Source organism: Paroedura picta, chromosome 17 (genome assembly GCF_049243985.1).
Source record: "Paroedura picta isolate Pp20150507F chromosome 17, Ppicta_v3.0, whole genome shotgun sequence".
Classification (NCBI taxonomy): domain Eukaryota; kingdom Metazoa; phylum Chordata; class Lepidosauria; order Squamata; family Gekkonidae; genus Paroedura; species Paroedura picta.
This window is the reverse complement of record NC_135385.1, coordinates 11736197-11762169: the sequence shown is the minus strand read 5'-3', so window position 1 is coordinate 11762169 and position 25973 is coordinate 11736197. Positions and strand designations below refer to the sequence as shown.

At 49.6% G+C, this 25973-nt stretch overlaps 1 protein-coding gene across 1 annotated transcript in view; it reads left to right on the top strand.

Moving 5' to 3' along the window:
- POLR3E (RNA polymerase III subunit E) overlaps window positions 1-25973 on the top strand; it is a 30809-nt gene that overhangs the window by 1998 nt on the left and 2838 nt on the right. The window contains exons 2-21 of the mRNA XM_077316362.1: window positions 104-206; window positions 330-411; window positions 2617-2667; window positions 2762-2839; window positions 4272-4387; window positions 4910-4992; window positions 5199-5306; window positions 5889-5938; window positions 6913-7032; window positions 7813-7898; window positions 8289-8333; window positions 8915-9006; window positions 10283-10403; window positions 11904-11985; window positions 13790-13849; window positions 15061-15218; window positions 16536-16600; window positions 17747-18237; window positions 22235-22312; window positions 25484-25609. Coding sequence (XP_077172477.1) covers window positions 376-411; window positions 2617-2667; window positions 2762-2839; window positions 4272-4387; window positions 4910-4992; window positions 5199-5306; window positions 5889-5938; window positions 6913-7032; window positions 7813-7898; window positions 8289-8333; window positions 8915-9006; window positions 10283-10403; window positions 11904-11985; window positions 13790-13849; window positions 15061-15218; window positions 16536-16600; window positions 17747-18237; window positions 22235-22312; window positions 25484-25609 — 2046 coding nt within the window. The 5' untranslated portion in view covers window positions 104-206; window positions 330-375. The remainder of the gene's footprint in view (window positions 1-103; window positions 207-329; window positions 412-2616; window positions 2668-2761; window positions 2840-4271; window positions 4388-4909; window positions 4993-5198; window positions 5307-5888; window positions 5939-6912; window positions 7033-7812; window positions 7899-8288; window positions 8334-8914; window positions 9007-10282; window positions 10404-11903; window positions 11986-13789; window positions 13850-15060; window positions 15219-16535; window positions 16601-17746; window positions 18238-22234; window positions 22313-25483; window positions 25610-25973) is intronic.

Below are 25973 nucleotides of genomic sequence, written 5' to 3'. Positions count from 1 at the left end.
GTACTTGTGCGTTTATAAACAGCTTCCCCCCCAGTTGGCAGGGAGAGCTTCCCCCAAAACAGGTTACGGCATTTTTCTCTCTTCCTCTGTTTCCTTGCAACAGTTTGGCGGGTGAGGCTCACACAACGAGTTACCCAGCAAGCGTCCACAGCAGTGAGGATTTGAACTCGGATCTCCCACATCTGATTGTGACCCAGAAACCAGAGGTGGGGTTTGTGCTGGCGATTGGGGAGGGGGCTGCAGGGACCTCCTAAGTTGCCTGTCGGTGACCCCTTTGGGACAGGGGTTGAAGGAAGGAAGTGACGGGAGGTGTATGTTTTTCCTTGCAGTTTCCTCCGCCCGCCTCGCCACGGCCGCCTTTCCTTCCATGCTACGATGGCCAATGAAGAAGATGACCCAATTATACAGGAGGTAGAGGAATCCACGTGTGGGGTGGGAGGTTTTGCGCTGATGGGAAGACGTTGTGCCTTTTGATGGACAGCTGGTGTTTTTTTTTGCTGTATTCTCCAGACTGGAATCAAAGACAACAGCTGTAAAGGGCTTGCAAAGAGCCAGTCGGTTAACTCACGCACAAAGGCTGTCGTTGTTTGTCGTTTGTTTTTAGGGTTGTGCATGCGTGGCCCAAGCGTGGCTCTCCAGATGTCGAGGTCTCCACAATTCCCAGCTGGCAGGGGCTCATGGGAATGGTAGTCCATGGACATCTGGAGGACCACAGGTTGACTACCCCTGGTCTGTTCTACCACACAGATGCATGTGTTATAAATTTATTTTTTAACTGAGATATCGAATGGTTTCAATATGCGTTTCGTTATTTGACTTCTATCACTGTTTTACTTTGATGTTGTGCACCGCCCTGAGCCAGCTTCCTGGGAGGGTGGTATACAAATCTTTTAACACTTTTTGCTCCGTTTAATATTTTGGAGACTCTCCAGAGCCCGTCCTGGGATTCCCGCCCCAGGGCAGTCAGAAACCACACAGCAAGCTGTGCACCTTCTGATTGGCCAGCCACCCTTAGGCCCACCCTCCACAAACCCAGCAAAGCCTGTGGCCGCCATTGGGCCACTGGACATCGTTAGGGATGGAGGTCAGCCTCAGGGGCCCCGTCCGGGGACAGGTGGCTGAGGGGCCTGCCTGAGGGGAGGCTGAGAGAGCCCTGATATACTTATATGCTGCTTTTCTCTCCCTGATGGAGTCTCAAAGCGGCTTCCAGTCGCCTTCCCTTTCCTCTCCCCACAACAGGCACCCCGTGAGGGAGGGGAGGCTGAGAGAGCCCTGAGATTCCTGCTTTTCTCTCCCTGAGTTTGGTTCTTATAGGCCGCTTTTCTCTACCCAAAGAAGTCTCAAAGAGGTTCCCATTTGCCTTCCCTTTCCTCTCCCCACAACAGACACCCTGTGAGGGAGGGGAGGCTGAGGGAGCCCTGATATTATTGAGGAAGAAGAAGAGTTGGTACTTATATGCCGCTTTTCTCTACCCAAAGGAGTCTCAAAGCGGCTTCCAGTCGCCTTCCCTTTCCTCTCCCCACAACAGACACCCTATGAGGTGGGTGAGGCTGAGAGAGCCCTGAGATTCCTGCTCGGTCAGAACAGCTTTATCAGTACTGTGACTAGCCCAAGGTGACCCAGCTGGCTGCATGTGGAGGGGGAGCGGGGAATCAAACCCGGCTTGCTAGATTAGAAGTCCGCACTCCTAACCACGACACCAAGCTGGGTCTTAAGGCTTCCCTCCTGTGCAGCCAGCCTTCTGTGCACCAGGTCAGTCCGCACCTCGTGGGAACGGCCTCTCCACCCACACACCACCTCCTCCCCAAAGCCACCCAGTGCCCCCTAGCACCTGCTGCAGCGGACTTTTTCACAAGTCAAATACATAAATAAAAATCAGTACCCATAACTGTGCGATGCGTATGTTTTGAGAACAATCCCAGAAAGTGGCATAACCATGACTTCCTAAGAGTTGGTGGAAATCTTGGTAATATGTTAGAAGAGGTTGGGAGGAGAGGCACAGGGAATGTACCAAAATGCATCTTTTTGGGGGCATGCCATGCTTTTCCATGGCTGGTTTAGCTGACTGACTAGTCTGCATGTATACATGCAAATTTCTTATCAATATTTTCCATCCTGATCCATTGCTTGTCTCTTGCAATGAAAATTCATTCTTGAAGGGTCCATTTTAGTTTCAGGGAGGAAACAAGCTAGTGGGATATAAAGCTTAACCTGTTGGATTAGGACCCAAGGACATCTGGCTTCAGATTCTACCAGCCGTGTGATTTGGAGTCCGCAGGTGTCGTTTGCCAGGTAAACGTCCCCTTGTGGCATCAAGTGGTTTTGTGGAAAGGTGAAATCTTTCAAACCATCTTGCCATAGTCTACATCACAGGGTTGTTGTGAGCATAAAACGTGGGAGAAGAGCCATGCGCATCGCCCCAAGCTCTTTTGCAGAGTAGCCTGCAGGCTAGAAACAGGTTGAGTCCCACAAAAGAGGGGAAACATCTAGACCAAGCAAAGCTCCAAGACCCAGGAGAATATTTTACAATCTCCAAAAAATGTGCACAATTCAAGAATTATCCACCAGTCACCTTGCCTGGCTTACTGGCTCATGCATTGTTTCCCCCTTTGCTAGATCGATGTGTACCTGGCCAAGAGTCTGTCGGAGAAGCTCTACCTGTTCCAGGTATTTCTGAACTGACTTCTTTTCAAAAGGAGATCCCATGTAAAGCCCTGGTTTTTCCCCCCTGAGTATTCACCCGCTCTGCTTTTATTTGCAGTACCCCATCCGCCCCGCATCGATGGCCTACGACGACGTGACTCACCTGTCAGCAAAGATCAAACCCAAACAGCAAAAGGTGAGTGTCTCTTTGGAAAAGCTGGTTCGGAAGGAGAGTTTCAGGGAGGTTCCGTCGTGCGGGTCCACTGCTGCTCGAATTCTGTGCCTTCACCTTCGTCCTTCCGAAGGCCGTATCCGGAATAACGGAGCTGTATGTGAACTTAATGCTGACCCAGCTTCCCTTCTGCCTGCCAGATTTAAAAAAGAATAGGTTTTTCTAGAGCAGGGGTAGTCAAACTGCGGCCCTCCAGATGTCCATGGACTACAATTCCCATGAGCCCCCACCAGCAATGCTGGTGGGGGCTCATGGGAATTGTAGTCCATGGACATCTGGAGGGCCGAAGTTTGACTACCCCTGTTCTAGAGAATCCCTCAGGAACACGGTTGTTGTTATTATTTCAATGTATTACCCACTCCCAAGTGGCTTACAATAGTCTGAATAAAATCCCCAATAAAACTCCCATTAAACTCCCAGACATAAAACACACCGATCCATAATCACAAATCGAGGATATCTAGTATCGTACATTTTGGATGCAACATAAATTTAACTTCCAATATCTTTTGCATCTCATCATGACTATTTCCTGCCGTTCTTTCATGTAGCTCTTATTAATCTTTGCCATGTCTTTGAGGGGCAGTGTACCATCGAAAAACATTTGATACCAATTTTCCGATAACATTTTAACATTCGGTGAATTTCGACTCACCGACCCCAATCTTCCCCGCCCGAAACCTCGCGCTCTCTCATAGAATCATAGAATCATAGAATCATAGAGTTGGAAGGGGCCATAGAGGCCATCTAGTCCAACCCCCTGCTCAACGCAGGATCAGCCCTAAGCATCCTAAAGCATCCAAGAAAAGTGTGTCTCCAACCTTTGCTTGAAGACTGCCAGTGAGGGGGAGCTCACCACCTCCTTAGGCAGCCTATTCCACTGCTGAACTACTCTGACTGTGAAAAACTTTTTCCTAATCTCTAGCCTATATCGTTGTACTTGTAGTTTAAATCCATTACTGCGTGTCCTCTCCTCTGCAGCCAGCAGGAACAGCGTCCTGCCCTCCTCCAAGTGACAACCTTTCAAATACTTAAAGAGGGCTCTCATGTCCCCTCTCAACCTCCTTTTCTCCAGGCTGAACATTCCCAAGTCCCTCAACCTATCTTCATAGGGCTTGGTCCCTTGGCCCCAGATCATCTTCGTCGCTCTCCTCTGTACCCTTTCAATTTTATCTACGTCCTTCTTGAAGTGAGGCCTCCACAACTGCAGTTCTCCAGTGTTCTGAGCTCAGAACAATAGCATGGTTTTGATTTGCTCTGCTTCTGAATCGTAGCGCAGTTACAAATTTATAAATCTTACCTAGGAAACGTTTTGTGTCACCAACAATCAGTTTTTCATAAGCAGTTTTTTCTCTCGCCTCCTTAATTTGGCGTGCTCTTGATCCCCCCTGCTCAGGTGGAGCTTGAACTGGCCATCGATACTCTGAATCCCAACTATTGTCGGAGCAAAGGGGAGCAGATTGCGCTCAACGTCGACGGGGCGTGTGCTAATGAGACCAGCACCTACTCCTCGTAAGTTGCCCCCTTGTCTTCTTTCGCTCCCTGGAGGTCCTCGGCAAGAATAGCTAGCAGAAAGAGAAGCATCCCATTTCGTTTGCTTGTTCCGACGTAAAAAAGAGAGGCATGTTTCAGTTATTTTCTAAAAGTTTAGGAAGAAGGAGGAGGAGAGTTGGTTTCCTCTCCCCACAAAAACTCTGATAAAACCACGAAGCAGCCACAGTATGGCCACCCCTGCCTGATCTAACGGAATGTTCTAGGATTTACAGAAACTCTATGGTAAAACCACAAAGAAGGAGACTTATCTTGTACACTGCCCTCAGCCATATTGGGAGAGCGGTATAGAAATTTAATAAATAATGATGCTAATTCTAGCTGCGAGGGGAGCGGGGGCATGTGTCCACAGTGTTTTGAGTAAAAGGGACTTCCTTGGTACAGACAGGAAGTATGTTTGGGTCTCAGGCATCTTTTGTTTCCTCCAGCGTCTTTCCTCCACAAACAGAATCACAGCAACTTCCTGGTTTGTTTTCCTCGTAGGAAGCTGATGGATAAACAGACCTTCTGTTCCTCCCAAACCACGAGTAATATTTCACGGTATGCTGCTGCTATCTACCGAAAAGGTGACTTGGATTCCGAACCCCGCTACTTTAATAAGGCTTGTTGGTCTTTTTAAAAATTTTTACATTTCAACTTGTGTGTGGGGGGTGGTTCTAGTTCCCAAGGGTCCCATGTTCCTACCAAGCCATCTGATACGGCTAGGTTCACCCCGCTTTTGCTTCCCCTGGGAAACCGCAGCTGTGAAAATGTGACCCGTTCTTGTTTACAGGTGAGCTCCACCTGACCCCGCTTCACGGCATCCTGCAGCTGAGGCCCAGTTTCTCCTATTTAGACAAAGCCGACGCCAAACACAGAGAAAGGGAAGCGGCAAACGAAGGTAAGAGATCGACGGACATCTTCTTCCGGTGGTGAATGTGAGCCCTTGCCAGCCTCATAAAATGCAGAAGAGGGTTATGGGGCAGTCACTTGCTTCTAGAATAATGTTGTTTACTGGTGCAGCTGAGCAGCTTCATAGTGAGCTTACTCACCGTGGTCAGAGTGATAGGCTGGGATCTGAGAGATGTGAGTTCGAATCCCGAGCCGCTCTGGAAGCTCATTGGGAGACCTTGGGCCAATCAATCACTCTCAGCTTTATCTTCCTCACAGGGTGGTTGGGGAGAACCTTGCGTTTAGCTACATTGGGTCCCTGTTTGAGGAGAAAGGCAAGGCCAGGAGTGGCCAAACTGTGGCTCTCCAGATGTCCACAGCCTACAATTCCCATGAGCCCCTGCCTGCTGGCAGGGGCTCATGGGAATTGTAGGCCGTGGACATCTGGAGAGCCACAGTTTGGCCATCCCTGGCCTAAACCAATAAACAGGCCACCGCTGTGAACACTAGAAACTGAGCCCTCCTGCTTCTGAGCAGAATTGGTGTTCAGATAAATGTGACGCTGAGCTTCATGTCTCCTTGTCTCTGGCAGCCGGGGATTCTTCTCAGGACGAAGCGGAAGAAGACGTCAAACAAATCACCGTACGTCCGAACGATTCTTTCCAGACAGATTTGGCCTTGCGGGGCCTCTTCAGCTGACTGCTCTCCCCATGTCAATGCATGTGAGGCCCCCGGCTGGCCTTCCCTCCCTCTGTGCCCCTCGATGCCTTCCCAAAGTCCTCCCTGGGGAGCTGAGGTTGGGTCTGTGCCGCAGTGCAGAGATTTAGGCTTTCATGAAGGAATCCCCCTTGGAGGGGACACTGCCAGATCTCTTCTGGCAGAGATTTAGAAATACTCACGAGCTTGCATAGGGCGCCCCGTATTGTTTTGGAGCTGCGGGGAATCTTTTGAGTGCTTACCTAGGGCGTTGGGCACAATCTCAAAATGGCCACGTGGAAGACACAGCCAGCCACGCAGCCATGAGCTGGGAATAAGAGGAATCAATTTGGGAAGAGGGGTCAGAGAGAGAATGAAGATAAGAGTGTAGTGCAAACTTTCTTGACCTTTTTACCATTGAGAAACCCCAGAACTTTTTTTCCCTTTTTTTTACAACGTTCTGTGTAAACCTCCCAGAGCCGTATGGAAGGGCAGCATAAAAATCCAAATAAATAAATAGAATCATAGAACCATAGAGTTGGAAGGGACCTCCTGGGCCATCTAGTCCAACCCTCTGAACAATGCAGGACACTCACAACCCTCTCGCTCATCCACTGTCACCTGCCACCCCCTTGAGCCTCCACAGAATCAGCCTCTTGGTCAGATGGCTCTCCAGCCTCTGTTTAAAAATCTCCAAAGAAGGAGAACCCACCACCTCCCGAGGAAACCTGTTCCACTGAGGAACCGCTCTAAATAAATAAAATTAAAAACATGATGCTGGGTTAAGAGCATGGTGCGTTCTGTTTCCTGGCATACCCGTTTGTGTTTGGGAAGGAGGGGAGCAGCGAATCTGCTGTCCAAAACACGGTCTTTAGTGCTTCGTTTCCCCCGGCTGCTGATCAACCTTGTCGTGCCTTCAGGTGAGGTTTTCCCGCCCGGAATCGGAGCAAGCCCGGCAGCGGAGGGTCCAGTCTTACGAGTTCTTACAGAAGAGGCAAGCGGAAGAGCACTGGGTCCACCTGCATCACTACGGTTTACGGGTAAGTGCGTGCGTTTTCGGGCCCTTCAGTTTTCCCGGTGGTTTCTTTTTGGGGGGTGTTCCCCCCCCCCCTCCCAAACACACCTCGCTACTTTCTAGTGTTCTGAGCCGGCAAATCTAAACAGAAATGCCGGGAAACGAATCCAGGTCTCACAGGAGACGGAAGAGATTGTTCGAGGCTGTGGATCAGCCCCCACGAGTCCCCGGAGAAGCGGCAGGGTATAAATCTAAAAACTGATAAAATAAATCAAGTTATTTATTTATTTGCAGCTGGTTTTATATACCGCCGTTCTCTGGTGGGCTCATGGCAGTTTGCAATAATAATAAAAAAGATAAAACAATAAAATCCTGTAACATCCCTTAATAAATACTTTTGCAATTACTAAGGCAGCAGGCAAATAAAAAACTTAAGTGTCTCACGCCTTCGTCCAGCCAGGGGCCAGTGGCTGGCACTTAGCTTTTGGGCTGTGCCTATTACCCCTTGGATGCTTAGCTTCACGTAAAGCAGCTCTAAGCTTTAGGATGCTTAGGGCTGATCCTGCGTTGAGCAGGGGGTTGGACTAGATGGCCTGTAGGGCCCCTTCCAACTCTAGGATTCTGTGATTCTCTAGGGGGTGTGTTTGTAGAAGATCCTTTATGTTTATAATATAGGAGCCAGAAAGGGATGCCAGCCAGCCTGATAGCTGTGCTTGCATGAGCCGGCAATTTGCAGAGTTTTAAAGCAACGGATCTTGGAACGTTACCTGAATTTCTCTCTCTCTCGCCTCGGTTGTTTCTCTAGGACAGCCATTCTGAGCATGAGCGGCAGTATTTGTTCAGCCAGGGTCACGGCATGGCTGGGAATACCGAGTTAGTTAAATCTCCCAGGTAAGCCTTTTTCTTGTAATACCTTTTGGAACACTTTTGTCCAGGGGAAAAGTGCACCAGCACATGGGAAACACGTGCGCAGGGAAGGTTTGTGTTCCGTTGTCACTAGCAATTGCCCCACCAGCAATTTAAAATTATTTTAACTCCTTTTTAAAAATGTATTTACTGTTTACATCGTAAGCCGCCTTGAGTCCCCGTAAGGTAGGAAGGCATTTTGAAATCTTGGTTTTATGTATTTTTGCCTTCCGCCTTATTTATATTGTAAGCAGCCTGGAGCTCCTTACGGAAGAAAGGCGGCTCACAAAGGTTTTAAATTTTAAAATCATGAAATAAAGGCAGACAGGAAGTATTTTGGATAAACAGTGGGGCTGTGTGCTTTCTTTCCCGCAGTGAATATCTGATGATGCTGGTGCCGCCGCGTGTCGAAGAAGAGAAGTGAGTGTTCTTGGTTGCCAGATTGGGCTGGCGCCTCTTCCGTGGTCTGGTTTTGCCTTTCCCTCTGCAGTTCGTGATGGCTGTCTTGAAGTCTTTTGAGAGGTGGTCACTTGGAGGAGGGCAGGGAGCAGTTCCTGTGGGCAGCAGAGGGCAGGAATCAGAGTCCTAGCTTTCAACTTCGTGTAGAACAGCATCGGCTAGATATCAGGGGGGGAAATTTCACCGCAAAGAGTAGTTCAGCAGTGGAATGGGCTGCCTAAGGAGGTGGTGAGCTCCCCCTCCCTGGCAGTCTTCAAGCAGTGGATGGACAGATATTCTCATGGATGCTTTATGCCGACCTTTCTCTACTTCTTAACCCATCGAGAAACCCCTGAGATATTCTGCAGGCTTTGAGAAACTTCAGAAGTGCAGAATATGGAAGGGAAGTGTAGCTCTGTACCCGCCCACCCGGGGACCCTCCCGTTCCTACCCCCTTCAGGCCCATTGTTGGCCATTGGGGGGGGAGCAATTGACCTGACCCGATAGGTTTAACAAACCATGAATGCTTTTTAAAAATTATAACCTTTTCTTTTAATATGTAGGGAGAAACCGGTGGCTCCCAGCAACGTACTCCCTATGGCTCAGCTACGAACATTGCCCCTCACTGACCAAATTAAGATCTTGCTGAAGAATGGTATGTTTTTTTGGCGGTTGAACCAGGAAAATCTTTCTCCTAGGGGGGAGGAGCAAGAAGATCCAGAAGGTCACCATGAAACCAGAGGCCTCCAGCATTTTCCAGACAGTGGGCTGCGAATTCTGGAGTTCGGGCATGGGGCGGTGGGTGCAATCACAGAACACAGAGCCAGAATCAAAATGGCTGCCACTAGAGGCGGAGCCAGCTCCCAGATGGCAGGGAATGAGGCCCTGTGTAATTCTAATTGTAATTCTTCCGCATTTCTGGCAGATGCCTTTTTTAATGAACGTATTGTTTGAAAGTATTTTCTTGCTTACCTTCAGTCAGGCAGGGATCCTTGCGTTAAATCCAGTTTGCTGCGGTGACACCGGATCCTTTGAATGCCAGAGTGGCCTGTGTTTTTTCTAAGCCTGTTAGTTGTGCGCCAGACGTAAAATTAATGCCTTTGCAACAAATGACTTAAGCTGAGCAATTCACTTTGAGTCTCAGCGAGAACAAATCTGTGACAACTTCAGTTGGGAAAGAAAAATATAAACGCAGCTGTTGTCTTATATATATATTTTTAATAATGACCTTGAGAGCAGGCAATCTTTTGAGCTGCCCAGAGAGTTTTGCACCAAGAAGGATGTTCCGTCAAAGGAATGTTCCCCGCCCCCCCCAGCCCCCCCACCCAAAGGTTACACGGGGGCAGGGAAAAGATTTTGGTAGGATATTGGGGAGAATCCCCCGTTTCCCCCTCTGAAAACAGGACAGAGGGTGTGTTGCAGCTTGGATTGAGTCAGATGGCGCTGGGTCCAAAACCGGTTTCAGGAACAATGGACTGTGGAGCAAAAATAAAATTTAAGAAGGGCCACTCTGTTTAAAGAGTGCAAAAGTCAGATTAGATTTCTTCCGCAAGTGGGACAGGCAACCTTCTCGTAAACCAGAGAGCAAAAGAAAAAGCTGCTAGTCTTAACAACTGGAGAGTATTTCTAGGGCATGCATAAAGATCCTGTCGGAGCCAAGCTCGGAAATATCAACTAGGTCAGGGTTGGCCAAACGGTGGCTCTCCAGATGTCCGTGGACTGCAATTCCCATGAGCCCCTGCCAGCTGGCAGGGGCTCATGGGAATTGCAGTCCACGGACATCTGGAGAGCCACCGTTTGGCCAACCCTGCAGAACCTCAGCATGTTGAAAGAAATAAACCTTCCCTTACAAACAGAGGAAACTTGGGCTGTAACTCTAGCCCAAGTTTCCTCTGGGAATCTATAACCAGCTTTCCTTTCTCTCCTTCCAGTGAAGGTCATACCCTTCGCCAACCTCATGAGCCTGTTGACCTCTGGGACCGACCCGACCACAGTCTTGCGCTGCGTGCAGCAGGTGGCGTTGTTGGTGCAAGGGAACTGGGTGGTGAAGAGGTAAATGCTTTCGTTTTGTCCCTGTGCAAGGAGATAACCCTTCCCACCGTACCCCCCCCCCCCCCGTACATTCCGCATCGCGTTTGACAGTGTTTGCTGCTCGCCAGGGGAATTGTTGAGGCTGCATGTTCAGCCGTAGCCCGTTTCTGGGGAGCACCAATCCTTTGGGCGTGAAAAGACCCGTTGCCTTCTGCGTGTGTCATTCGCCATCATTTCCCACTTCCAAATTCCATAGGGAAAAAGGGAACAAATCTGCAGGCTTTTAAGGCATGGGAATTCTCTGTTGTTCCAAACTGACACGGGCAACATGATGGAGTCTCCATCTTTGGGGATTTTTAAACAGAGGCTGGGTAGCCATCTGACAGAAAGGCTGATTCTGGGAAGGCTCAAGGGGGTGGCAGGTGACAGTGGAGGAGCGAGAGGGTTGTGGGTGTCCTGCATTGTGCAGGGGGTTGGACTAGATGACCCAGGAGGTCCCTTCCAACTCTAGGATTCTATCATAGAATCATAGAGTTGGAAGGGGTGAAACAGGCCGCCTAGTTAAGTGCCTGCCAGCCAGCCAGTCTTTTTCAGCTTATGAATTAACAATGTCCAAAACATCATAGCATTAACGGAGAGAGCCTGCGGGGTGTTGTGGTTAAGAGTGGCGGCCTGTCATCTCAAGGGCCAGGTTTGATTCCCGGCTCTTCCACATGCAGCCAGCGGAGTTATTTTGGGCTAGTCACGGTTCTGTCAAAGCTGTTCTCCCAGAACAGCTCTCCCAGAGCTCTCTCAGCCTCACCTACTTCACAGGATGTCTCTCGTAGGGAGAGGAAGGCGATGGTAAGCCGCTTTGAAACTCCTTTGGGTAGAGAAAAGCGGCATATAAGGTTCAATCCCCAGTACCTCCAACTTAAAGAATTTGGCAGTGTGTGATATGATGGATTGCTGCAAGTCTGTCCAGGGGTTGGCCAAACTAGCTCTCCAGATGTCCGTGGACTACAATTCCCATGAGCCCCTGCCAGCGTGCTGGCAGGGGCTCATGGGAATTGCAGTCCACGGACATCTGGAGAGCCACAGTTTGGCTAACCCTGGTCTCGATTGGTCTGAACCTGATGATCCAATGGTCTCATTCACTGGAGGGCAGCTTCGTGTGCCGCTGTGTCGTAACCACAATACTTTCCTTGCCATTTCTACATGCCCGTGCCCAGTTCATAGGTGTGGCTGCTTTGGCCCCATTCCTTCCCACGAGCTGTCCTTGCTGCTTGCATTCCCGTGATACCATCTCACCCCTACCTTTCACACCCTTCGAGCGACATATATTTAAAATCCAAAATCCCTTAGAGTATGGCGGAACGCAAGAAGGCCTTTGAAGCTCTTCTGGACGTTGTGCATGTTTCTATCGCCCTTGAGAGGCTGGAGGCTACATTGCAAAATGCCCCCAGGCTGGTCCCGGGAATTAATCCTTGCCGTGTGGATAAACGCCAACTAATTAATTTCCTCCCCCCTTTCAACCCACAGTGACGTCCTCTACCCGAAGGGTACCTCCAGCCCCCACAGTGGCGTCCCAGCCGACATGCTCTGCAGGGGAAGGGACTTTGTTGTAAGTATCGATGACTCCTCTGGCAGCATCATTTGCTGTAGGCCACATATGCAAGTGACCCTTTTGCGCATACAGGGTCTGGCTACTTGCTCCGTCCGCAATGGGGAGAAGGTCTTTCCCAAGATGAGAATATCCTACTTTTCAGCCCCAAAATGGCTTATAATGGCCTCTCCTTCCTCTCTCCACCACAGATGCCCTAAGACAGGGGTAGTCAACCTGTGGTCCTCCAGATGTCCATGGACTACAATTCCCATGAGCCCCTGCCAGCGTTTGCTGGCAGGGGCTCATGGGAATTGTAGTCCATGGACATCTGGAGGACCACAGGTTGACTACCCCTGCCCTAAGAGGTAGGTGGGGCTGAGGGAGTGCTAAGAGAGAACAGTTCTCTGAGAAAACAGTGACTAGTCCCAGGTCACCCCAGTCCTAAAGGGTCTTACAATTTCCTTCCCTTTTTCTCCACACAACAGACTTCTTATGAGTTAGGCGGGGCTGAGAGAACTCTGTGAGAACGGCTGTAAGAGAACTGTGACTAACCCTAGGTCACCCAGCTGGCTGCCGGGGAAGGTTGCTTGAGGCTATTTTCCTGGGGGAATGCCAAGGCTTGAGCCAGCTTTGTGGAGTGGTTAGGAGTGCAGACTTCTAATCTGGTGAGCTGGGTTTGAATCTGTGCTCCCCCACATGCAGCCAGCTGGGTGACCTTGGGCTAGTCACAGCACTGATAAAGCTGTTCTAACCCAGCAGTGATATCAGGGCTCTCCCAGCCTCACCCACCCCACAGGGTGTCTGTTGTGGGGAGGGGAATGGGAAGGCCGCTTTGAGACTCCTTTGGGTAGAGAAAAGCGGCATATAAGAACCAACTCTTCTTCTTCTTCAGTAATCTCAGGGCTCTCTCAGCCTCACCCACCTCACAGGGTGTCTGTTGTGGGGAGAGGAAGGGGAAGTGTAAGCCGCTTTGAGCCTTCTTCGGGTAGGGAAAAGCGGCATTTAGGAACCAGCTCTTCTTCTTCTTGAACCTGAGGTCTTTTGCATGCAAAGCAGATACTTTCCCAGTGAGTCACAGCTCTTCTGCCGGCATACGCCTAAAGAAAGTCTGGGTAACAGTACTCTAGTAATTACGGCATCTAGTAATACAAGTTCCAGAGCTTTGTTGGTCTCTGCAGTATAACAGATAGATTTGACTCTTGGTTAAGAGTGGTTAAGAGTGGCAGCTTCGAATCTGGAGGGTGACCTTAGGTCAGTCACAGTCACAGTCCTGTTCCAGCTGTTCACATCAGTTCTCTCAGAGCTCTCTCAGCCGCACCTCCCTCACAGGGTGTCTGTTGTGGGGGGAGATCACAGTACAGCCACAAAAACAGGACACTCAACAGCCACCTGCACCTGGATTTTATAAGTCTGGATGCACCGGAAAGAACTGCAGCCTCACAGAACTATTCTGCGCACCGAGTGGAACAGAAATTCCGTAACAGGATCCTGCTGACAATAAACCAAATGCAGCAGGATAGACCCCAATCCTGAGTCCCTTGTCCAAGAAAGTTTCAAAAGCCATCTTGTGCAGTGCAGCCTCCTTACCTGTCCAGAACAGGCCTCCTGAACAGTATAGCTTTCAGTAGTTTGCGGAAGGCCCTTTGCTGCCCAATCTCTGCTTGGGGTGATCCGGAGGTTATGAGGCTTCCAAACCAAGACGACTGAGCGTGCTTAAGAAGGCCGCGCCAATCCGCTTTGGGGAGGTGGTTGCCAAACTTGGGGGTTACGCTTACGTTTCCAAATTCGGTGTCTCCATCCCTCTCCCTCTCTCTTCCCTTAGATGTGGAAGTTTACGCAGGATCGTTGGGTAGTCCGGAAAGAAGTTGGCGCTGCTACAAAGGTGAGTTGTCAGCATCAGAGCTCGGTGCTTTCGTGAAGGATGGGGCCTCATTTGAGTCGGCCACCTGATCCTAAAGTGGGTGTTGGCCCCCCGCAGTAAGCTTCACGATCGAACCTTGATGGGTCGCTTTGGTTGCAAACAGTACCTAGGAAGAAGCATTTCTACTGGGTTTATAATAAAACCGGATTCCAGTCGCACCTTTAAGACCAACAAAGATTTATTCAAGGCGTGAGCTTTCAAGTGCTTGCACTCGAAAGCTCACGCCTTGAATAAATCTTTGTTGGTCTTAAAGGTGCGACTGGAATCTGGTTTTATTGTGCTGCTTCAGACCCACACGGCGACCCATTTGAATCTGGTGGGTAACTGAGCCAATGAAATTCCCTTTTGGACACATACGGTGCCATTCATTGCTAGAAAGTCCATCAAGGGGGAAGAAAACGGAATCAAGTAAGCCGTTCCTTTGTGCGTGCTTGAATTAATGCATTCAAGGGGGAAAAATGAAGGCACATGCGTCTCTCGGTCGAGTTCTAGAAATCTGTTGCGTATATTTGTAAGGCGAGGGACACTGAGTAGAGTTATTTCACTCTTGCCTTAGGCCTTTTTTAGCCTAATTCAGGAGGCCCTGGAACCAGAGAACAGTCCCTGAAATCTTAAGAACGACTGGTCTATAGTATATATGGACCTCTTCCTCTTTTGCTTTGGTCTTCAGGGTCCTCTGTGGTCCGTGGACAATCAGAGAGCGTAATTAGAGAGCCAAACCAAGTTCTCCTGGCTCTGCCAGCGTGCTAATAGCTGTGACTAAATATCTGTTGCTCCCCTGGTCTTCTAGAAACCAGACTTCTCCCGTCTCGGCTGTCTGGAAGAAAGATCAGAAACACGTTTCGCTTTCCCCGGAAAGCAAATTTGCAGACGTAATCGAATTAGTCTTTCTCTCTGTGCGGCTAACTAATTTGCTGTGCGGAATTCCTCTTCCCCCCCCCCCTCCCCAACCACATATCCAAGGAGTAAACATGTTTCCCTTCGGCTGCTTGTGAATGTGGGGGTCTGGTGCTTTAATTACACAGCTGTCTGACGGAGAGGCAAGATCTGGCAGGCTCCCGCAGCTGTGCCGGGCGTGGGATGCAGTTGTGCCTTTTTTCTTAGGCTTGCTGAGCTCCCGAAAAGCTTGGCGTCTCCCGAAAACTGTGTTCCCACGAAACTTGTTTTCCCAGCTCGGCCCGGAAGACGTGAAGGACTTCTTGGAGCACATGTCCGTCCTCCGGATCAAACGCGGCTGGGAATTCATGCTCCCCTACGACGAGGACTTTGTCAGGAAGCATCCGGACGTGGTGCAGAGGCAGCAGATGCTCTGGATGGGCATTCAGGCCAAGTAAATGGTTTGGCTTCGTTTTGTTGTTTTTTTTGGAGTGGAAAACAAGTTCGCTTCTGTGTCGCCAGGTCTTTTCACGGCTGAAAGAGGCCTCTTGCGGGATGCCAAGAGGGCATCTGGAAGGCTCTCGTTCAGCTAGTTTGCTTGGGCATAAGGTGTTGCCAACTGGTGGTTCTTGCTGCCCTGGGATGGTTTCGGTGGTTTCCTGGTGGATACAGACAAATCCATGGAGGCATGGTTCATTTGCCCCTTTGGGGCCACAGTGCTCAAATGGAGCCTCAATGTTCATAGACAGTATACCTCTGAATAGTAATTTCTGAGGATTCCTCTGTTATCTGGCTTCTGGGGAGGTTTTAGGGCAGGGGTAGTCAAACTGCGGCCCTCCAGATGTCCATGGACTACAATTCTCCTGGGAATTGTAGTCCATGGACATCTGGAGGGCCGCAGTTTGACTACCCCTGTTTTAGGGTCACCCACTGTGCAAAATAGGATGTGAGGTTGGGGAAGACCTTCAGTCTAGTCAAGATGAGCTGCTTCTATTTTTTCTGTTATTATTATATTATATTAGCACTTCTAATTAACTAATTCTTATACGTCTCAGGCAGTCCCCACCCTTGAGGGTCATTCAAAGGCCCAGGGGGCAGCTGTCATAGATGGGAGGGGGGGTGTGGGAGCTCAGAGCCAGCTTCCGCTAGTGACAAATTCGCCCGGCGACAAGCAGGTCGGCCTTTCTGTGACATCAGAGCAGGCCAGCCAATGGCATTTGGAGAGAATCCGTGGCTGAGGAGGAGGGAGCGGGAAAAATAAATAAAAAGGGTTTGACAACTAGAAGACGAAGAGTGTGAGGTGGCACGTTCCGTGTATCTTGGGTTGTTTAAAAATATTGGTCTGCACTGATTTAAAATCTGTGGTTCTAGTCCTTATGGCAGGGCCGGCCAAACTGTGGCTCTCCAGACGCCCACAGACTACAATTCCCACGAGCCCCTGCTTTAGGCCCCTCCTGCGTTAAGCAAGAGGTTGGACTAGATGGCCTTGATGGCCCTTTCCTACTCTAGGAATCTACAATCATGTCGAGTTACATATTTTCAGTTAGGTTGTGTTAGTACATTTTTCCCCCGTGCATTTTAATTTGCATGCCACTCCCGCTCCTAAGTAAACAGCAAAACTGGGGTTCTCATATCCTTTTGGGTGGGCATGCGTGCTCACAAAGGCTTGCACCCAGAATAAACTTTTGTGGGTCTTAAAGTGTCATTCTGCGGCTTCAGACGCCCACCTGAACATTGCCTTCCTTTTGTTTGCATTTCCCCTCCCTTCCAGGTTAGAGAAAGTCTACAACTTGCCAAGAGAGCAAATGGTACCAAAGAAGCAGGCTCCACAAACTGGTGAGTGGCAACAGCACCTCCTCGAGGGAAAGTCAGTAGAAACAGATCGCGCCGTTCTGGAACTTTGGACCGCAGAGTAGCGTCCGAAGAATTTTGCAGGCTTCGAGGTAGTCCAGAAGTTGCTGTGGTAGCTACTTATTAGATGAGATTTAGAAGAAGAAGAAGAAGAAGAAGAAGAAGAAGAAGAGGAGTTGGTTCTTATATGCCGCTTTTCCCTACCCGAAGGAGGCTCAAAGCGGCTTCCAGTCGCCTTCCCTTTCCTCTCCCCACAACAGACACCCTGTGGGGTGGGTGAGGCTGAGAGAGCCCTGATATCACTGCTCGGTCAGAACAGTTTTATCAGTGCTGTGACTAGCCCAAGGTCACCCAGCTGGTTGCAGGTGGGGGAGTGCAGAATCGAACCCGGCTTGCCAGATTAGAAGTCCACACTCCTAGCCACTACACCAAACTGGCTCTCTTTATAAACTTCCCCTTCCTGCCATTGCTTGGGGTGGTGGACAACACATTAAAAATGGACGTAAAACATTTCCCGTAAAAACCATTTATAGTAAGAGCATTTAAGACCAGAATTCTACGAGGCCCGCTGTTTTTTATTATTTTTATTATTATTATTATTTAGATTTTTCCCGCCACTCCCAACAGGCTTGTGGCGGGAGAAAAGTGTTCTAGGATCTCAAGGGTGAGGTCTTTCACATAATCTCATCTCATATCTAAATATTTTAATTGGCAATGCCAGGAATTGAACCTGGGACCTTCTGCATGCCAAGCAAGTGCTTTGCCACTGAGCCACAGCCCCATTGGCCGTCATTCCGAGGGGGGGAGGATATGTGTTTCTCCCTCTCCAGTAGGTGAGCTTAAAAGAAGACTGGCTTAAGATCTCCCGGCGAACATGTGGCAGGGTGGGGTCTTGAACCTGGTCTCTCCGGTGCTCAACCGCACTGTCACCCCACCCTGGCCTTGGGGAACTAATAAAATGTACCAGGGTCAACCAGATTGTCTAACGGCAGGGGAAGTCTTCCAAAACAGCCCCAAACCAAAAAGCCCAGGAAGAGGCCTGCAAACTCCGTACCTCCGTTAGTGGCTGTGCTCTCCCAGGCCTCCCCGAGAGAAAATAAATTCCCGGGTGCTTTATGTTTGCCTCTGCAGCCGCCCCGTTGCTAGTTTCCGGGGAGCAACGGGTCAGCTTGGCCAAGGGGAGAGTCAAGCAGAGCTACAGCCAGCTGGAGCAAGAACTGCAGAAGCGTCGGTCGGAGGCCCAAGCCGGAGGGGCGGACTCCCCGGTGGACGTCCTCGGCGTCCAGATCAAGGAGGAGCCGCTGAGCGACGAGGAGGCCATGGACACGTCCGTCTGCGACAGCCTCAGCAACGGCCTGACCAACGGCATCCACTCCGAGGAGAACTCGGTGGACTCTCTGAACGGCCACTTGGGGGGCCAGGAAAGGGTCTCGCAAGAACTCAGGGCCTTTGTGGCAGCCACCTTTAAGAAACAATTCGTCCTCACCCTGCGGGAGCTCAAACGGTTATTTAATCTCCACGTGGCCAGCCTCCCGCCCGGGAACCTCTTGTTCAGCGGCATCTCCGATAAAACACTGCAGGACGTGGCTTTCGACGTGGGCTGCAGACAGATCATGGTGCCTGTGAGTACGCCGTCCTTGGTGTCGTTACAGTCGGGGGTCACCTGGAGAGGCGTGGCTGGCCTGCTGTGATGTCACAGCAGGCCTGCGGGAAGGCAGTGGTGACGTCACCCAAAGGGGTGTGGCCAGGAACGGGGACCAAATAGGGAATTCAAGGGTTTTCGCGTTCAGCAAAAGTCGTCTGCACCACAGGTGGGGTTTGCGCGTCGCTTTGGGGTTCACAGAAGTCATCGACTGTTTCTGATACAAGCAGTGTAATGTATTTTAAGCAAGTGGTTTTAGCTGTCCAAAATCCCATGGCACAAATAGACCCCTTCTCTCCTTCCTAGGTTGGTTGGTTGGGTTTTCAAACACCCCACTGAATCAGGCTAGAGCAGATTTAAAAACGAATTCTTAAATTTGTTTGTTTTGTTCGATTTATTGCCCACTGATGTCACAGAAGTCATGACGCAGCGGGTTACAGCATGAAATAAATCTCCACTTGATATAAACATTAACACCATAACGCAATCCGACGGCGAGAATAAGTAAATAAGTAAAATGCCAGAAATCTCTGCTATCTGCTTGAAACTGGTCTGCAAAGTCAATTCACCTGAGTCAGGTTTGCCATATTTCCTCAGAGTATTCTGGGTGCAGAAGGGTGGAGTTTGACTGCCATAATTGGGTAGAAAAGGAGATTTTAGGGGGGATGGTTAGAATGCTGGACGAGAACCAGGGAGCCCCGAGTTCAAATATCAACTTGCTTGTAGAACTTGCTTGGTGACCCACAGGGGAGTTGGGCGCTCTCAGTCTGAGCCTATTTTGCAGGGTTGTTGTGTGGATAAGACAGAAGAGAGGAGAGCCACCTGTGTTGGGCTGGGTTCCTTGGAGGAATGGCTGAGAGAATCTAATCAATATGGTGCTTCACGTGCTACAGTCCCATGGCTTTTCAACCCACCTGTAACGGTATGGCGGGCATGGCTCTCACCACCTCCTCTCAACAGCCCTGCGAAGTAGATCAGATTTGGGAGATGAGGGCCAGACCAGGGCCACCGAGTGAGGTGGAAGGCCCAGCCGGGACTTGAACCTGGATCTTTCTGGTCTCCATCTAGCCCAGGGGTGGCCAAACCGTGGCTCTCCAGAAGTCCGTGGACTACAATTCCCATGAGCCCCTGCCAGCATGGGCAGAAGGGATTGTGTCGGCCTTTTGTGGCTCTTTCTTGCAGGCACAGGGAAATGCCAATCGCCAATCTGAGATCGGGAGGGAATTTTTTTCAAGGAAAAACTGACCAGGGCTTCTGGGCATCATCCGGGCATAGAATTGGGGTCTCTGTGGGTGGGCAGGCCGTTGTGGATTTCCTGCATTCTGCAGCGGTACCTTCCATAGAGATCCCTTCCAACTCTGTGTTTCTGTGAAATCTGGAGAGCCACAGTTTGGCGCTTGACTGCACCACGTCGGCCGTGGAAACGATGTGGGAGCATATGTCAATTAGAGAGCTCTTGTGGTTTTATTGATTTATTTGGATTTTATACCACCCTTCCCTACAGCCCTGGTCGGTTCACATAAGACATTTTGGAACATTTACACAGAACACATGGAAGCTATGCTCACTATCCCTCCCTTTCTCTGAAGGATTTGGCCTTCAGTGTGAGCATAACCTCTGAACTTTTTAAAAAAAGATTTCCTGTTCCGGCAATGTAGCACCAGTTCTGCCCCAGGGTGAGGCTGCAGGCTGTGTGTATCACACAGATGTCTCCGTTGGGGGACGCTTATTGATTCATTCTCTTCTGGGCCAGGACCGAGGAATATGTAGGTCACCGACGCGTCTTCTAAGAGGTCAGACGCACCCGATTGCCTCGCCCCTTCCAAAATCTGCCGGGTTCCCGCTGCCCTTTTGGCTTTGACCTCCGCCCGGGGTGAAGCTGACAACTGGGACGGAACCGGCCGTGGCAGTAACTTTCAAGAATGTTGCTCACCTCTCCAAAAAGAGGAGGACGAAAACACCAGCGGCCAGTCGGAAGTGAGAGCGTCTTTCAGGCCGGCCTCCTTTGTCAGGGGTTTGAAGTCGCTCTGGCTGAAAAGTTGGAGCTCCTCGCCAGTGGAACTATCCTGGCTCTTCTGTGCCCAGTAGCCAGACAACTTCTCCACCTCTCTGCTTGTCAGGCTGATTCTGTGAAGGCTCAAGGGGGTGGCGGGTGACAGTGGAGGAGCGAGAGGGTTGTGAGAGTCCGGCATTGAGTGGGGGGTTGGACTAGATGACCCAGGAGGCCCCTTCCGACTCTTGTGATTCTAAACGAGTCTGGATAAAACGTGAGTGCAGCAAGCAAAATCTGGGTCCAGGTCCTTCTGCTAGCGTTCAGTCACTCAAAGAGAGCTGCTGATTACTGCGATTTGGGTAATTACTCCCTTCCCTTCCAGGAAGGTCCGTGGTTCTTTTTCCATTTTTTTAATGCCACCGTTGTCAGGTAGGTAAGACTGAGAACGGGCGTAGGGGCTGAAGATCCACAATTGTGAAAGGCGAAAGATTTATGCAATCTGAAGAGAAACCAGAGTATTGTGCTTTATGGCTACGTTGACCGTGGGGCTTTCCCGGTTTTAGTCCAGCCCTTGCACCACTGCGGCTGACGCTAGTTGATAATTCCGTGTCTTGCGAAAAGGGGAGCATTGGCTATTTGGGAAGGTGAATTGCAAAGCGTGGGAGTGGTGGAGGCAGAGATTTGGCCCTTTGAGGAAACGCAAGCAGCTGCTAGGAAAGCCCTTCAGAAATATTTTGAAGAGCCAGGCTGTATCTTCTGGCTGGGAGGGATGGCCGGAATAGCCAGTGCCAGCCCAGCTAAATGGGGAAAGTTGACATTGGGCAGAAAGTGGAGTATCTAGCTCTACTTTTGGTTTTCAGTTTTGCACCTGTGTAGATCGCAGGTTGACAATGGACCGTGTCATGGGGGGAGCTATAATCTCCTAGGACAGGGGTAGTCAACCTGTGGTCCTCCAGATGTCCATGGACTACAATTCCCATGAGCCCCTGCCAGCGTTTGCTGGCAGGGGCTCATGGGAATTGTAGTCCATGGACATCTGGAGGACCACAGGTTGACTACCCCTGTCCTAGCATAAGGCTGGCCTTTGGGTGAGAAGCAGGGTAGAAATCCACAGCTGAAGTGGATTCTCTGGCAGCAGTGAAAAATAAAACCCAAAAGATTCCTTGCAGAGCGTTTGTTAGGTAGAAAACGCTGGGTAGAAGCTAGACCCAGGAGTGGGGGAAGATTTCCCGGTCTTCTCCCTGTTCTCCCTCCGACGTCCTCAAGTTGACGATGGGGAGTGGAGAGAAAGGGGTTCTCTCTCCCTCCCGACCTCAAGTGGAGCTGGACCCAAGCTTACTCCAGTGTGTTGAGAACCTAAAAGAATTGAGAAGGCTGCAGCTGCTGGCAGGGGCTCATGGGAATTGTAGTCCGTGAACATCTGGAGGACCACAGGTTGACTACCCCTTGCTTTATATAATATATAGATATAGATGAACGTATTTTATTTGGATTTTATTCATGGAGCGCAAATATAGAAAAGTATTAAAAATAAAAATAGTTTTTTTTCACAGGTCACACACCCGTGAGTTATATCCTAACATCCAAAGACCTAACTTGTTCCAGATGAGTTAAAAGCCCATTAAAACCCCATTAGAATGGACACAAAAATAGATGCAATAAACCAACCAAACCCAACATGACGGAAAGCCCCCATCCCCACCACACCCCTGCCTCTAGAAGGAAGAGGAGGGGGAGACAAAGTAACCAGAGTTGCAGCTTTTACACTGGAAGGGGGGGGGCATAGATCTTCCCCCACTGCCCCGACCTCAACCGTACACCTGGCAGGTGAGCTCTGTTTTGAAGGCCATGCGGAATGCCAAAAGGATGGGCCGTTTAAGGGAAACCTCATTGAATTCTTCTATACAAAGCCTGCTTTTATGGATGCATTTAAAATGCGCGTCATAAAACCAGCACTCCTCTGACCGCTGCAACCTGTCTCCAGTTTCCTCCACAGACGGCCGCGTTGCCGGACGAACAAAAGGTTTTTGCCCTTTGGGAAGCGGGTGACGCCCACGATCAGGTAAGCATGTGGCCGGAACGGTTCTTCTCTTCTAGATTGGGTCACATCCCTTCTGCTAACGGCACGCAGGGGTAGTTAAACTGCGGCCCTCCAGATGTCCATGGACTACAATTCCCAAGATCCCCTGCCAGCTAACGCTGGCAGGGGCTCCTGGGAATTGTAGTCCATGGACATCTGGAGGGCCGCAGTTGGACTACCCCTGGCCTAGCCCATTTGGGGTGGCGTGACGTATGGCTTTCCATCAGGGAATTTGGGATGGGTTTTGTGGTTGGGCTGATTAGCATTCCTGGCTCCCTCCATTTTTTAGCAGCCTCCCTGGGACCAGGACTCCTATCTATTCCACCTGACCATGATACTAACTTTTATTTATTTATATATGTATGTCTAAGACTTTATTGTTTCCAGCTACAGGCCATTAAAATGCCAGCAATCTCATCTCAGTTGATATTAAAAACCAGTAAAAGAATTAGAACTATATATGCAGTAGTCCATAGATAATGAAAGACAATAAGAATTCGGGTCTCTAGCTCTCTTGTGGTTTAAATTTGGCTCGAATTTTCCTTGCTGCTGATGCAAATAGTGAAATGTTATCACTAATTAACAGTGATAGAGGTCTTCAGCAGCAGGTTCTCCATAGGCCAGGGTTAGTCAAACTGCGGCCCTCCAGATGTCCAATTTCTGGCAGGGGCTCGTGGGAATTGTAGTCCATGGACATCTGGAGGGCCGCAGTTTGACTACCCCTGCCATAGGCGAAGGACAAAAGGTACACCAGAAAAACAGCCTTAGGGCTGATGGCAGAACCTGAAAGCGTAAATGTGCAAATGCCATTCGAAGTTTTTGTATAGAAATGGTTACTAAAATAGTCAGATCTGAGATGGACTTTTTTGAATAGTTTAAACAAAGGGGGAAACATTAGATTTTATCATTGTTTGTCTGTCCAATCTGGCATCACTATAAAAGATCCAGTCTCTCGGATTAGACCCATCAACATGTGCTCTTAAGAAATCATCTGGGATGGAATACCATGATTGTATTTTATCAGAGCGGGCAAGTTGAAAAGGTTCAATATTCAAGGTTAGCTCAAAACATGGCTTGAATATTAAACTGGTCGTGTTTTTCCTATGTTTTGTCCAAAATTTTAACAAAGCTAAGTGGACTCGAGCCCTGATCGATGGAAAGCCCTAACTCTGCACACATATGTGCACCTGTACATTTTTTGCTGCTCTGCGGTATCAATTTTTCCATCTGCCAGGCATAGTTGGTGGTGGATTGGTGGAGTTGCTTCACTGGCAGGGGGCTCATGGGAATTGTAGTCCACGGACATCTGGAGAGCCCCAGTTTGGCCACCCCTGCTCTAGACCAGGGGTAGTCAAACTGCGGCCCTCCAGATGTCCCTGGACTGCAATTCCCAGAAGCCCCTGCCAGCAAATGCTGGCAGGGGCTCCTGGGAATTGTAGTCCATGGACATCTGGAGGGCCGCAGTTTGACTACCCCTGCTCTAGACAGTCAGTATATAAATCTGAACGGCTTGATGGCCTCTTGTTTGCGTTCTCTTGGCCCCCCGTAGACTAACAGAGCTTCTTAACAGAATCGGAGATCTTGTTGAGCTCCTTGCCGGTAAATACGAGGTTATTTAAGAACAGCCGTCTGGCGTGCCGAATTACTGGATTAAGAACCTGAAAGCTGCCTGGCCTTTTTAAACCAACAGTTTCCTGGCCTTGTGCTTTGCAAGGAAGCTGCTTAAGTACCAAAAGCCCAAAGGAGCAATCTCTCTGGCATGCCCCTGTATGCTTCACCCCTATGAGCTCTTTCAGGAGGAAGGATCTGAGAGGAAGCACGGCGGCCTCTAAGCTGGAGAACTGGGTTTGAGTCCTCACTCCTCCACCTGCAGCCAGCTGGGTGACCTTGGGCCAGTCGCAGTTCTCTTAGAGCTCTCTCAGCCTCACCTCCCTCACAGGGTGTCTGCTGCGGGGAGAGGAAGGGAAGGAGATTGTAAGCTGCTTTGAGACTTCTTCAAGTAGAGAAAAGCGGCATATAAGAACTGACTCTTCTTCTTCTTCAGTAATCTCAGGGCTCTCTCAGCCTCACCTCTCTCACAGGGTGTCTGCTGTGGGGAGAGGAAGGGAAGGAGATTGTAAGCTGCTTTGAGGCTCCTTCGGGTAGTAAAAACCAGGGTACAAAAAAACCAGCACTTCAGGGTAGATGTGATAGCCAGTGTATTTTTTTTTTTTTTTGCAAAGGTGAATTTAATGATACTTTGAATCCTACCTTTCTTCGTTCATTGAACTGGACTTGCCATATCTGAAGCTTTCCATCCTTGAACGTAAGAAAGGTGGTCAGTCTAGTAGAGCTCTGTTTCCCCAAGTGGCCAAGCAAGGACACATAGGTCTCCCCTAGTATACTGCCTCTGGTCATGGAGGTTCCACCTGGGTGTCATGTAGCTAATTGCAATTGGTGGGCCTCGCTTAAAGCTTCCAACCTACAAGGCTCCCTGTTTTGGGGGCTCCAGGTCAGCTGATCTTTTCTGGCACAATAGTTTGAAAAGAAAGCTCCCATCTACAAAAGCAAGCCCCCTCCCCTCTCCAAAAAAAGCCCAGGGCTCCCTTCGATGCTCCTCAGTGGTCCCCTCATATTATTGCCGGTGTTGGCATCACAGACTTTCAGAGGCAGCTGCTCAGCTAGAACAGAGACTCTTACAGAGAGGCGGTGGGGGTGCTTCCTTTCAAGGACGGAAGTTTTGGAACTTTAAAAGTTTTTAAAAATAAATCTCTAGCATGGAAGAATGAAGAGTAACCCCTGGAAATTGGGCAGAAGTGTCCTTAAGCGAAAGCAACATGCAGTGATTCCACTGTGAACTTTATGTCTTGAATTTGCACAAGAGGCCAAGAGAGATTCAAGTAGTAGGCTGGGAGAGGCTTAATTCATGCCAAGGCTTATTTCACCACCTACACCAGGGGTAGTCAAACTGCGGCCCTCCAGATGTCCATGGGCTACAATTCCCATGAGCCCCTGCCAGCATTCGCTGGCAGGGGCTCCTGGGAATTGTAGTCCATGGACATCTGGAGGGCCGCAGTTTGACTACCCCTGACCTACACACTTCACGGTTTTACCTCTCTCTCAGCGTACGTGCAAACCTGAATTTGTATCTTTCTCTCTCTCTCTCTCTTCAAGCATCGGCAGATTTTGCTGGACGTTTTCTCCAAAAACTACCGAGTGCGTAGGAACATCATCCAGAATCGGCTGGCCAGGGAATTCGGCGAGGATGTCGATAAGCAGGAAGTGGATAAAGTGCTGAAGGTGAAATTTGGCACGGTGCTTTCTCTAGAAACAGGGCTGCAAAGTTCCCATTGAAGAGTGTTTATTCCCCCCTCCCCGGAAAAAAAGAAGCATTTTGGTCCAGCTTTCTTCCAAAATTCCCCCCTGTCCAGTGGCTTTAATCAGTAACCATGATTAAAGCACTTAAGGAGTGGAAACAATAACCTAGGAAAAACCACAGCTTCCTATATTCAAAAATAGAAACCAGAAGTATCTTGCCCCGCCAGTATATAATGTACATAAATTTGAGCGGAAAGCTCACTGGGAAAAGAATGCTTCTCAGAGTCTTTTAGAAGGGGTGGCGTTTAGGAAACCTTGTATGGAGGAAAATTCAGAGTTGCAGTGC